Here is a 12,275-nt window from a genome sequence, read left to right as displayed (position 1 = left end):
TGTGGCTACAGAGTTGTGTCTGTTGACAGACGTGTGCGGCCTACACTGTTGCTGTGCTTTCCTTTGGGTCAGTTGCTTGTGGTCAACCACAGCACACAGTATGTAATGGACAACTGTTACAGAAATGCAGGCATGTTGAGCCATGAGCCGCTCTGAGAAGCATGAATGGTCCCCTCCTACAGTGAGAACCACCCTGTCTGGCCAGCACAGCCATACCACACACAGCTCAGCTTGACTGGGGAGGACAGAGGGAGAGCAGAATGCATGCGGTTCTCATGAGTCTGCACTTGGGCGGGATCTGATCATATCCTCTGCTCAAAGATACATGCAACTAAAATGCTCTGCGTATCTGTCACACACCGTCAACAACAACACCTGTGAGGTAATCTGATGGTCACAGCTTCAATATTCAGTGTGAGTCACTGAATTGAATGGAAGCAAATGTCTCCAGGTATAGGAACAGGTTTTGTTCAGATTTTTTTGTCTTGAGTTCTGGCTGCATTGACATGCTGGTCTGAAGTTCTGGCTTAAGAAATGCCTATCCCCACTCCCTCAGCCTCCCAGCTGTGGTTGCCACACCCGCCCTGAGTGCTTTTCACAGAGGGTCCTGGTACCCCACTCTGTTCCTCACTCCCTTTTACCCCACCCCAGGTAGGGTTAGGCCCATCCCTTCAGGTAAGCTGGCCCGGTGCTTGCCCTCCTGACAGCTGCATAATGTCCAGGGTGTGACCACTGTGCTGTCACTCTCACTGTCCTCTGCCACAGTGGCAGAGGGTGTTAGGGGAATGTGAATTCTCCCCAACACAGCTGTTTTCTCCTGGAGCTGTGTGCTGTGTGGGCTTCCAGACTGAGTGCAGGTGCTCAGGTTTCCTCATTTGCAGCATAAGACGTGCTGACTCGAGAGCCTTTCCTGGGCTGGGTGCTGTGGCACCATCACTGGAGAGGTCATGAAGGATGGACAGCACACTGCTTTGGCTGCTGTTTATCCTGCAAGTTAAACAACTTGCTCGACCAGCCACTTTCCTCTTCTTTGAAGCCACAATTGTGTGTTTTCTAGGGTTATTTTGTGTGTGTGTGTGTGTGTGTTTTAGTATATGGTAAGGGTTTTTTGTTGTTTTTTTTTTTTTTTTTAAAGATTTATTTATTTATTTTATTTATGAGTACACTGTAGCTGTCTTCAGACACACCAGAAGAGGGCATCCAATCTCATTACGGATGGTTGTGAGCCACCATGTGGTTGCTGGGAATTGAACTCAGGACCTCTGGAAGAGCAGTCAGTGCTCTTAACCCCTGAGCCATCTCTCCAGCCCCTTTTTTGTTGTTTTAAATACCAACATTCTATCATTTGCAGCTTTTATGCTCCAGGTGAAGTGCATGCCATGAGGTAGGGCTCGACCGTGGCTTGCCTTGCAGATGGAAAGCAGGTCTTGTGCTCATTTACTGAGCTGTGTTCCTCCTGCTCTGTTGCCTCTCTCTATGAAAGGACTGTTCTCTGCACATTCTCAGCAGGGTTGGGAGGAAACTGGGGCCCCACCTTCCCCCTGTCATGGGACAGGGAAATGAAGCCCAGAGAATGCCCTTAGGCTTAGGTCTGGTTGGTTCTGGGCCTGCCTCCTCCCAGGGCTCTCATCTCTGACTGCTCTTTCACTGTCTTGGAAAGCCTTGTGAAAGTAATGGTCCAGGCTGGCACGGGGGACGGCTACCTTCTGGGTCTGAGCTTTCTCAGAGAACCCCTGGATTTTCTGGGGCAGATGCATTAGGGTTGAGCATGTCTGCATCCAAGACTTTGGGCACTGGCCTGCACACTCTGCTCTTTTTACTCTGCTCAGGAACCCAAGGGCAGACATCTAGCCTACGGAAACTTTATGAGGTAGTGTTTGCCAAAAGAGGCAGCTATTGATGGCGCTGAGTCCCAACCTGCGCCCCCTCCCTCCCACTTCCTGGCTGAATTAATGAAGCCAACTTTGCAAATGAAACATAATTTCAAAGACAGGAGTGTTGTCTGAAGGTCTCTGGATGATCTGTGCTCCTGACTGTTCCTTAGCAGCTGTCTCTTTAATTGCCTCAGATGCTACAAGGGGCTAGAACATCTGGGTACAGGAGCAAAGTCATCATGGGCTTGCCCGGGCCAGCCTCCCACCTAGGCATTCTCAACCAGGGGCCACTGTGAGGAGTGACTCCTGCAGTCGGGGTGGGCCTTCAGGGCCATGGGACCAGCCTGGGCTCCAGCATTTGCTTTACTCACCTTGCTAAGTAATGTGGCCCTACTTCTGGCCCCACACCTGCAGCGCAGGGAGCCAGATGACAGGTAGCTGAGGGTAGGGACAATGTAGGCCCTTCCCAAGTGTGCAGAGGCTACTCTGCCAGTCCCTGTTTCCCCTTGGCACCAGTCTGTGGGTTCCTTTGTCCCTTGGTGATGAGGAATGTCAGGAGTCAGTGTGTTTGTGCTGGTGATCATGGTGAAAGTGTGCTCATAGTGATGCTAGACTTCTGGCCAGGTGGGTCTCTAGACATCCAGCAGCTCATGATCACACCTGGTGTGCAGTGAGGGCAGGATTTCTAGGATTTCTGTGTCTACAGCAGTAAGGACACTGCAGGTATCACTCACTACAGTTCCTTGCCCGGTGCTGGCTCCAGAGACAGGCTTGCCTTCAAGAGGAGCTGGAGCTGCTGGAAACAGCTAGCTAGCCCGTAAAGGGCTGACCAGGTTCTAGCGCAGCCTCATACCCTGCCCACCCCCACAGGAGTGTGCTGGGGAGCCGCTCTTCATGCTGTACTGTGCCATCAAGCAGCAGATGGAGAAGGGCCCTATTGACGCCATCACAGGGGAGGCCCGCTACTCTCTGAGCGAGGACAAGCTCATCCGGCAGCAGATTGACTACAAGACCCTGGTGAGCCCCCAGTCCCGGGTCCTCCCCTTCCAGTGAACTGAACTGAGTGAACAGGACTTGCGGAAGTGAGGGTTGTGACTGATGCTACCATACCACTCTCCTCACACACAGACCCTGAACTGTGTGAACCCTGAACATGAGAATGCACCCGAGGTTCCTGTGAAAGGACTGAACTGTGACACCGTGACCCAGGTCAAGGAGAAGCTACTGGATGCTGTGTACAAGGGTGTGCCTTACTCACAGCGGCCTAAGGCTGGGGACATGGACTTGGGTGAGTGGTGGGCAAGTGTCCCTGTGGTGCTGGTCAGAGGTCAGGCCCCTTGTTCTGATGGTAGGAAGGTATTCAACAAAGACTTCAGGGGAGGTGACAGGGTAAGCTAGGGTCTATAGGCCAGAGTAGAGTGATGGAGGAGACCTATGGAGAAGAGGCAGGGTGTGGGTTTGATAGTCTCTGGGAAGCCAGGGATGTCAGGGCTGAAGGAACAGAACTTTGCACTGGGCAAAGTCAAAAGATATGGGACACAGTTCTGGGATCCTGCAGGAGATTTGGCTGGAATAGCTGAGAGTGGGTAGAGCAGGGCCTACCTCTTGGGTGCATCAAGGCACCAGATGAGAGGCCACCTCTGAGCCTGAGAATGTAGCTATTCAGTGGAGGAGCCTCAGCTTCTGGCTGTATCCCAGGTTCTTCCTCAAATGCAGAGCAAGCCCCTCCCTGCCTTCCTGTCTTCCCCCACTCCCTTGTTCTATGTGCCAGTAGAATGAGGAGCTTGGATAGAAGGGAGGGAGGGAGAAAAGGACGGAGGAAGGGGGGGTCCCACCTCTAATACCCTACTTCCTGTAGAGTGGCGCCAGGGCCGCATGGCACGCATCATCCTTCAGGATGAGGATGTCACCACCAAAATTGACAACGACTGGAAGAGGCTGAACACACTGGCTCACTATCAGGTGACCCTACCATCCAGGGACCTCTGCGTGGGCTTTTTTCCCCTTAAACTAGAACATGCCTAGTCAGGTGTGGATTGTGCCCTGCCCAAGTGATTATCTGCCCTGGAACCATTCCAGTGGAGATTCAGAGTGGTGGCATGACTTGCCTCCAGGAGGTCTTTAGATCCACCCCCCTCCCCCAGATTGGGCAGGACATCTTAGTGGCATCCTGGGACTTATATCCTTAATATCTGCCCACAGGTGACGGATGGGTCATCGGTGGCACTAGTACCCAAGCAGACGTCTGCCTACAACATCTCCAACTCCTCCACCTTCACTAAGTCCCTCAGCAGATACGGTGAGGGACCTGCAGGGTTGCCAGCAGGTGGTGGGTGGGCAGTGGACCTGGATGGGATGCCATTCCTAGTGCTCTGCCAGTGTGTTGGATGCCAGGACTAAGGGGGACATGTGGCTCTTGGCCTTCCCTTTGGTTCTGAAGCAATGGCTGTCCCCATAGCCGATAAACAAGGGACCTCATGCTGCTCATGTGACCACAGTGGCCATCCCCAACATACCTAGCAGGAGCCTTGGTGCCCTCTGAAGGAAAACTGGCTGGGGTAGGGCAGGGTCTGGCCGTGGGTGAAGGACACAGCCCTGCCAGCTGACAGGCTATTCCTGCAGAGAGCATGCTGCGTACAGCCAGTAGCCCCGACAGCCTACGCTCACGAACACCCATGATCACGCCAGACCTGGAAAGTGGAACAAAACTGTGGCACCTGGTGAAGAACCACGACCACCTGGACCAACGTGAAGGCGACCGTGGCAGCAAGATGGTCTCTGAGATCTACCTGACAAGGCTGCTGGCTACCAAGGTAGGTGTATGGGAAGATGCCCAGAATGCATGGCCAAATCCAGAGTTCCTACAGACCTGTCCAGGAGGTTGATGCCTTGGGCAGCCCTCAAGCTCACTACTTGCCCTGCAGGGAACACTACAAAAGTTCGTGGATGACCTGTTTGAGACCATCTTCAGCACAGCGCACCGTGGCTCAGCCCTGCCTCTGGCCATCAAGTACATGTTTGACTTCTTAGATGAGCAGGCCGACAAGCACCAGATCCATGACTCAGATGTGCGCCATACCTGGAAGAGCAATTGGTGCGACTAGCATAGGGGTGGGACTGCCAGGGGCCGGGCCTTACAGTGCCAGGATCACCCTGGACATTCCCAGTTTTCAGCCCTGAATCCTGCCACAACCCCACTACTCTAGCCTATAGGAATTCCCTGGGTGAGGGGCTGCCATGTAAGAAACAGAGTTTGGTGGGCCAGAGCCAATTGATAGCATAGAGGAAGTGATATCCATAGCACAAACCTGTGCTCAGTGCTATGAAATGCTAGCACCTGGGGATAGAGATGGCTCTAAAAGGCCTCTCTGAGGTCACATGGTAGTAAATGTGGAGCTGTGTATTGCAAGTGAGAATTCAGGCCACCCAGACCCCAGTGGGCTCACTCCAGTGCTTCCTGTTACTCCTGTGTGCCCAGCCCTGACCTGCCTTCTCCCAGAATAGACCACCTGTTCTTGTGGACCAGCCCTAGGTGCCTGTAACCTAGCCCTGGGCCCCATGGCCCCTTGCTCCTGATCGGGGCTGCTCAGCGTTCTCTGGCTTTGGCTGACATGCACAGTTGTGGGCTTCTGCTGTGTATAACCCTGACCCAGGCTCTACCCCTGTGTGTGGTTTTCCCACCCCATGGCCCACAACTTTAAAGGAGGGCCACTTGGACTGAAGACTGGACAGTTGACCATCCTCTCCTGCAAGGTTGCCCCAGACCCCGCTCTACATTCCCATCAGGGCATACCTTTCATGTCCACACACCCCGTTAGCTCCTTTCACCCTGAAGTTGTGTTTTAACCTCCAAGTCAAGTTGACCATTAGCTTTCCTAATCTCATGACCCTTGGCCTAGTGTGCTGGATGAGCCTGGCCTCAACCCAGAGCCCTGTACCCTTCCCCTCACCTTCTCAAGATTCTTCTTGGTTTTTACCTGTTGTCTCCTTCCAGGGCTGTAGGAGCCTAAGTCCCAGGTCTATCTGGGCTGCCTGTCAGGGTCCCAGCAAGGGAGGGACTGCTGTGGGACAGCACTGGCTAGGAGTAGGACTGCTCTACGGAATCTTCTTGATTGACTCTAGAGCAGCTGCCTCAGCCATGTGGAGTTACCAGGCTTTTGGCACATGCCTGTGGTCACCAATAGCCTCAGTCTCCAGTTTTTGCTAGTTAATGTTTGAAAAGCATGTGTTATAATTGGGTGCTTGGCCAAGGCTGTCTGAGGCCTTGTGGGGCATAGAGGGTGGGTGGGAAGGCATATGTCCTTGGGCTGGAGCTGAGTACAGGAACAGGATGTAAGCCAGTGCAGGCCTTGGATGGCCGTGGACACAAGCTGAACGTGAGGAATGATGACCCGAGAGGCACCAGCTTGTTGGCAGCATGTTCTGTCTGGCCAGTAGGGTGAGGGGTCTGTCCTAGTTGAGCATGTGAACATCCACTCACTCTCTGGGGGACAGAGTCAGGCCTGTGGGATGGTTGGCCACTCTGGCTGCTGTCCAGAAGGGGATGGGATGCAGAACAGCCATCCTGAGCACTCTTGGGCCTGCTTGTCCACAGCCTGCCTCTGCGCTTCTGGGTGAATGTGATTAAGAACCCTCAGTTTGTGTTCGACATCCACAAGAACAGCATAACAGATGCCTGCCTCTCAGTGGTAGCACAGACCTTCATGGACTCCTGCTCTACATCAGAGCACAAGCTGGGCAAAGACTCGCCCTCCAACAAGTTGCTCTATGCCAAGGACATACCCAACTACAAGAGCTGGGTTGAGAGGTGGGTGGCCAGCAGGGGTCCTGCAGACCAGGACCACAGGTTGGTGGGAGGGTAGGCCCTGTGACCCCACCCATGCTGACCCTGCCACTTATTGTCAGGTACTATGCTGACATTGCCAAGATGCCCGCCATCAGTGACCAAGACATGAGCGCCTACCTGGCAGAGCAGTCCCGACTGCATCTCAGCCAGTTCAACAGCATGAGTGCCCTGCACGAGATCTACTCCTACATCGCCAAGTACAAGGATGAGGTGTGCCCCTCTCCCAGCCCCACCTGCATCTCAGAGCTCACCCAGTACTTGCGTTGCTCCTGTACTTGACAGCCCAGCTGTTCCTGGGGTAGTAAGGAAATTAGAGATTCTGGGCACACACACACAAGGGTCTCCGGGGCAGGGTGAGGAGACAGGGTGACTGTTTTTCTGGGGTGGATAGCTGTGGTCCTGTTATAGAGTTTATTGGGCTGGATGGTATCTATCTCTAGGGCTAGGCAAAGGTTGTTCCTTGTCCTTTGCCAAGGAACAGCTTTCCTGAGTCTTCCCTCTGGGATGACTTGACTCTGACTTTGCACTAGAACTTATGGGTACAAGTAACCAAGGACTGGATGTGTGTGGGCAGTGTCAAAGCACTGAGTGGACCTGGTGGGCCAAGAGTCATGGAGTCTACATGGCTGACCTAGGGCCCACCTGGGAACAGGCAGAAGATAAACAGGCCAGGGTGACCTAGGTGTGGAGGCTTTGAGCTTGGCTGTGTCCCTGAGCCAGATGGATTATTATTATAGGTCTAGAGGCAGGGAGACCATGGTCTACTGGCTGTGCTGTGCCAGTGAAGTAGATAGCCAGGCAGCCTGTCTGGAGGTGGGAAGCCACAGAGACAGGGCCAAGACCTTGGAGCTATGGGCTCGGAAGGGCTCTGGGATCAAACCAGCCACAGAAGGGTTCACAGGTTGTAGTGATTAAGGACATAGGATGGGACACGGGGCTTGGGCTCCCACATAGACTGGAGGTAGAGGTGTGATACTCAAGATAACCTAAGAGCCTAAGAATCCCAGCAACAATAGAGAACATTGACCATCAGAAGGCAGGGGAGCACTGCCATAGACTACTCACAGAAGCCTGAGAAGGGTGAGTGGGAGAGGCCATAGCCAGGAGCCAAAGTCTATTGATGAAGGAGATATGGGTGGAGGTAATGACCTTGGGGGCTCACCTTAGAGTACTGTAGTACCCTGGTTCAGAACTGTTTTCACAGCTAGGACTGGTAGAGTCAGGTCTTGCCTGACTGCTCCCAAAATCCCCAAGGCACACCAATGTCATATGTGGTGGCCCAGCAGCTTTCCTTAGAGCTTCCAGCCCATGTCTGTGGGTAGCTAGCCCTGACTTTGACCCTGTCCCACCCTTCACCCCACCCCTGCAGATTCTGGTGGCTCTGGAAAAAGATGAGCAGGCACGAAGGCAGCGGCTTCGGAGCAAACTGGAGCAGGTGGTGGACACGATGGCCCTGAGCAGCTGAGCCCTGGAAGTGCCCACCCAGCAGGAGGCAGAGCAGGAGGGCACCAGAGGACCCAGGAGACGGCCCTTGGCCCACCTGTACTGAGTGCCAGGTGTGGGGGCTGCAGTTGGGACCTGGCCCTCGCCTTCCTCTCCCTGCCATGCAGGGCCAATTTTTATCGCTGTGGATGTGAGGGTTCCTGCTAAGCCACCTCTGTGCCTAGGGCTTGCTGCCTTGGGGCAAGGATTGCAGTGTGGCTGGTCCTGCCCAGGGATATTTGCTGCTTGGCAAGAGCTGCTGGTGGCTTTCCTGGGAGAGAGGTGGCCTCTGAGGGGCCGAGATAGAAGGCCAGGCTCTCCAGAGGGAGGGCAGCAGGACCAGAGGCTGGACCAGTTCACAGTTCTTGGCTTCTCCAGCTGCTACCAGCAGGCAGAGTCTGAGGGAGAGGTGAGATACCCAAGGCTAGGCCACATAAGTCACAGCCTGGGGCTCTCCCACCAGCCTCTACTCTAGCACCCCGTGCTTGCCACCACCCTCAGATTCACCGCGTGCTCTGCGCGGCCAAGGCTGGAATGCCACATCCTTCTGCTGGGGAGAGGCCCCACTCCCCTCCTATGGAGGGCCTGCAGACCCCACTTCCAAGTGACATGCGGACGATAGCTAGGCAAACCCTTCTCTGTCCTCAGGGCTGTGCCTCTGGGAGCCCTTGGTCCTGGGGCTCCAGTCAGAGTGCATGTTCCCATTATTTATTCCCCGCCTCCTGCTCCTGTCGCGGCCCACCACGGAGCTCTGGAGGATAACAGACCACCATCCCACCATCCTCTATCCTCCCCGCCCCGACGCTCCCGGTGGCTTCCAGTCTGGCATCTCAACAGTGTCCTGGCCCCTCTACAGTGGGACATCTGGGTACTGCTTTTAAAGGAACAAGAAATCCTGTGGTATTCTGCCCTGAGAGTGTCGGGGGCATTTCTGCCACCCTGCTGGCCATGGACAGTGACCCAAGGGACCAGAGGTCAGTTGTGTCCACCTCTGCCCTTAAGGAGCAACAGTACATTTTTAATGGACCCTGTACATATATATATGTATGTATGTGTATGTATATATATATATGTGTGTGTGGCCCTGGCCCCAATGGGGTGCTGTACAATTATTTGAGGGAGGAGACACGGAAAGGCAATTCAGGAGGAACCCAGGTAGAAGAGAGCAAAACCGAGGGCCCTGGAGCTGCCATCTGATGTGGCCTCTACTTCCCGTAGACAGAAAAAGCCGCTGCCCACGATTCCTGGTGCCCCGAGCTTCGGGTGCAGAGGCTGTGGACCTGCATGACTGTGCTAGCGTTTAGTCTGAGTTGATCTTTTCAAACTGCAAGTGTTGAATACTAGAGGTGGTTAGACTTTTTTTTTTTAATGTTTGTTTTTTAATTAGTCATTGGAAAAGCAAGCAAGAGGCCTATTCCCTTTTCAAGTTCACTAACTGTGGCCAGGCCTATCCTCAGTGCTGGGACAGCACACTCCACATCCATGGGATACTAGCCTTGTGGTCCCTCACACTCCAGGCTAGGGTGCCGATGGGACAGGGTAGAGGTCAGAGTAGAGCTGCGCCTTTATTTGCTGTGGGGCAGGTGCAAGGACTCAGGGAGCAACTCTGTGGTAGTCATGGGCCTTGGCACCCTGGGCCATGAATTCTGGTCAGACTCCCACCCCATCTCTGGCTCACTCTCTGGGCTGATACTGGGGTCAGAGCCAAGGCTACCCAGCCTGGATATAGCCGTTTCTCAGAAGCCTCTGTTGTTGCCTGGAGTTTTACCCGTGGATATACGCCTCTCTTCCTTCTGATGCCTCCGGGCTGTGCCTGGGTGGGAGCCTCAGTTTCCCCTAAAGTCTTCCCTGGTTGTAGGCTTCAGATGGAAGCCCCCAGTTCTTCCAGCTCAGCCTGGACCACGCACAGCTTCTAGGCTCAATGCCTTTACTATCCAGCCCCACCACCACCCTGCCCAAGGTCCCCAGGCTCCCTCAGAATAGACCAACCTCACTCTGTCCTACCAGGCCACCTTGCCCATGTGGGTGTCGGGTGGGTGGTGAGGTGACCTGGAACAGCTTCCCCCGGGCATTTGTTCGCAAGCACTTTAGCGTATCTGTTTACATGTGAACTGCCCTAGCTGTTCTTACCACGCATCTTCTCGGCACAGCCATGGGGCCAAGCCTCACTTCCCTGCCACTTCTGGACTGGGCTCTGACATCTGCTTGTCCTTGGTCTTCAAGAGCCATCCATCTCTGTGGTATCCTGCAAAAGGTTTCAGTCCAGCTTCAATATGGCTTGGGGTTGGAGCCCACTGCGCACTGGATGGTAGATGTTCAGAGCCACCCTCTACAGTCCTAGGGCCCAGGGAGGTGGGCAAGCACTACTCCAGCCAGCCTGGCCCTAACACTCTTGGTACTGCCGTCCCACCATGGGCCCCATCCCCAGAAGCCCTAACTTCCTGCCTGGTCTTTCCCTTTGCACCCAGACTCAGGAGTGCCTGGGCCATTCCAAGCTGGACCTGAGTGCCTGGCCTCCACATGCCTTGGGCTGGCCCTGTGCTCTCCAGCTTCCCCATTCTTATGGTTGGACAGCTAAACAGAGCAGCAGGGATGAGGACCTTGATGTGTCCCCAAAAGACATTGCATTGAGTTCCAGGCACAGGCCAGCAACCTCTGTTGGTACAGAGGGGCCTGACCGCCACCCTCTATTCCAGTTCCCCCAGTTTGGATCTGGTGGCTCACATCGGTGCTACACAAGCTAGAGTAGATATATTTAGAGAGAGAAAGATATTTTTAAGGTGAAGCCCATGATTAGCTGTCCTTTAATGCCGCAGAACACTCCCTCTTACCCCCTTCTCCCCACCCCAAAAAACTGGTCATTTGGATGGTCTGAGTTAGACCAGGCCTCGGCCGTTGCTTCTCTGGAAGCGGCAGAGCCAATACGCTCAGCCATCAGATGTGTAAATATACGGCTATTTCCTATTTTACGGTTCTTCAGATTTAGTACTTGTAAATAAACACACATTAAGGAGAGATTAAACATTTTTGCTAAAGCTCGTGGCTCTGAGTCTTTTAGTGGGGTGGGAATCCAAGAGGTGAGCATATTAATACCCTATATTCTCAGGGGTGGCAGCAGGCACCTTGGAGCCTCTGCCCTCCAGACTAGGGGATTGGTATGAACACACAGGGACAATGTCCCTAGAAACCTAGTGCAGATCCATGTGTCACATCACAGTTTTATCTAATGCAAACAACAAACAGCATACCCCCTCATCGGAACAGAGAAGGAGCCTCCTCAGTGGTAGTCTGTGTGGCAGACCATGTGCAGTCCTCACTGGGAGCACACCCATCTATAAGGCAAGATGCCTAGTACCTCCCTTCACCATGGCCTTACACTAAGGAGCCTGGTATGGGACAGCCAATGTGCACACTCATCCAGTTTCATGGGTGAAGAGTTCATAGTCTGCTGTTCCGTGATGTGGCTCACGTACCTACCTAGTCTTGCCCTCCAGCTTGGCAGAGTGTCGTGTGGAGTTGGATGCAGTAGCACTGAAGGAGGCAGCTCTCAACGACTGTGGAGGCATACCACCTCCCTAAGAGCATCTTAATACCTAGGATCCATGTCTGAGGATACTGCTGTTGTCTACCCACTGCACAAGGCTGGGGAGTGAGCTTCCCAGTGATGAGGTGAAACTGTCCTCAGAGACAACCTGGGGAGCAGAGGTCCTAGGCCCCACTGGCCCCCTGGGCTCTGAAAGCACTCTGGCTGTCTCTGACTCAATCCATTCCTTTCTGGGCTCCGATGGGATTCCATAAGCCACAATCAGTGCTCCTCCATTCCTAGCAGGTCTGTCATGCCAGCCTGCTCAGTATTTAAAGAAAAAAAAAAAAGGCAACGTAATCACCATAAAATTGCATGGGAAACAGATTTAGCAAATGTCCCGTTTGGGGTGTGACATGGCCCGTTTCTGTCTCTTGAGCCCTCACAACTTTCTGGCACAATCAGCTCTGCCTGAATTATCCTCGTTAGACTGCCACAGGCTCCAGCCCTGCCACCCAGGACTGAGGCAACCTCTCAAAGAAGCAATCAG

At 53.8% G+C, this 12,275-nt stretch overlaps 1 protein-coding gene across 1 annotated transcript in view; it reads left to right on the top strand.

Moving 5' to 3' along the window:
* The window catches only part of Plxna1 (plexin A1), a 45,626-nt gene extending 36,033 nt beyond the window's left edge, over window positions 1-9,593 (top strand). Inside the window, exons 24-32 of the mRNA XM_028781747.1 lie at window positions 2,745-2,891; window positions 3,003-3,162; window positions 3,733-3,836; window positions 4,077-4,173; window positions 4,497-4,687; window positions 4,799-4,968; window positions 6,469-6,681; window positions 6,780-6,930; window positions 8,090-9,593. Coding sequence (XP_028637580.1) covers window positions 2,745-2,891; window positions 3,003-3,162; window positions 3,733-3,836; window positions 4,077-4,173; window positions 4,497-4,687; window positions 4,799-4,968; window positions 6,469-6,681; window positions 6,780-6,930; window positions 8,090-8,185 — 1,329 coding nt within the window. The 3' untranslated portion in view covers window positions 8,186-9,593. The remainder of the gene's footprint in view (window positions 1-2,744; window positions 2,892-3,002; window positions 3,163-3,732; window positions 3,837-4,076; window positions 4,174-4,496; window positions 4,688-4,798; window positions 4,969-6,468; window positions 6,682-6,779; window positions 6,931-8,089) is intronic.
* The last annotated feature ends 2,682 nt before the right edge of the window (window positions 9,594-12,275 follow it).

This window comes from Grammomys surdaster, unplaced genomic scaffold, assembly GCF_004785775.1.
Source record: "Grammomys surdaster isolate TR1022 unplaced genomic scaffold, NIH_TR_1.0 531, whole genome shotgun sequence".
NCBI classification, from domain to species: Eukaryota; Metazoa; Chordata; class Mammalia; order Rodentia; family Muridae; genus Grammomys; species Grammomys surdaster.
Note: the sequence above shows the minus strand (reverse complement) of the source record. Positions and strands in the feature narration are given on the sequence as shown.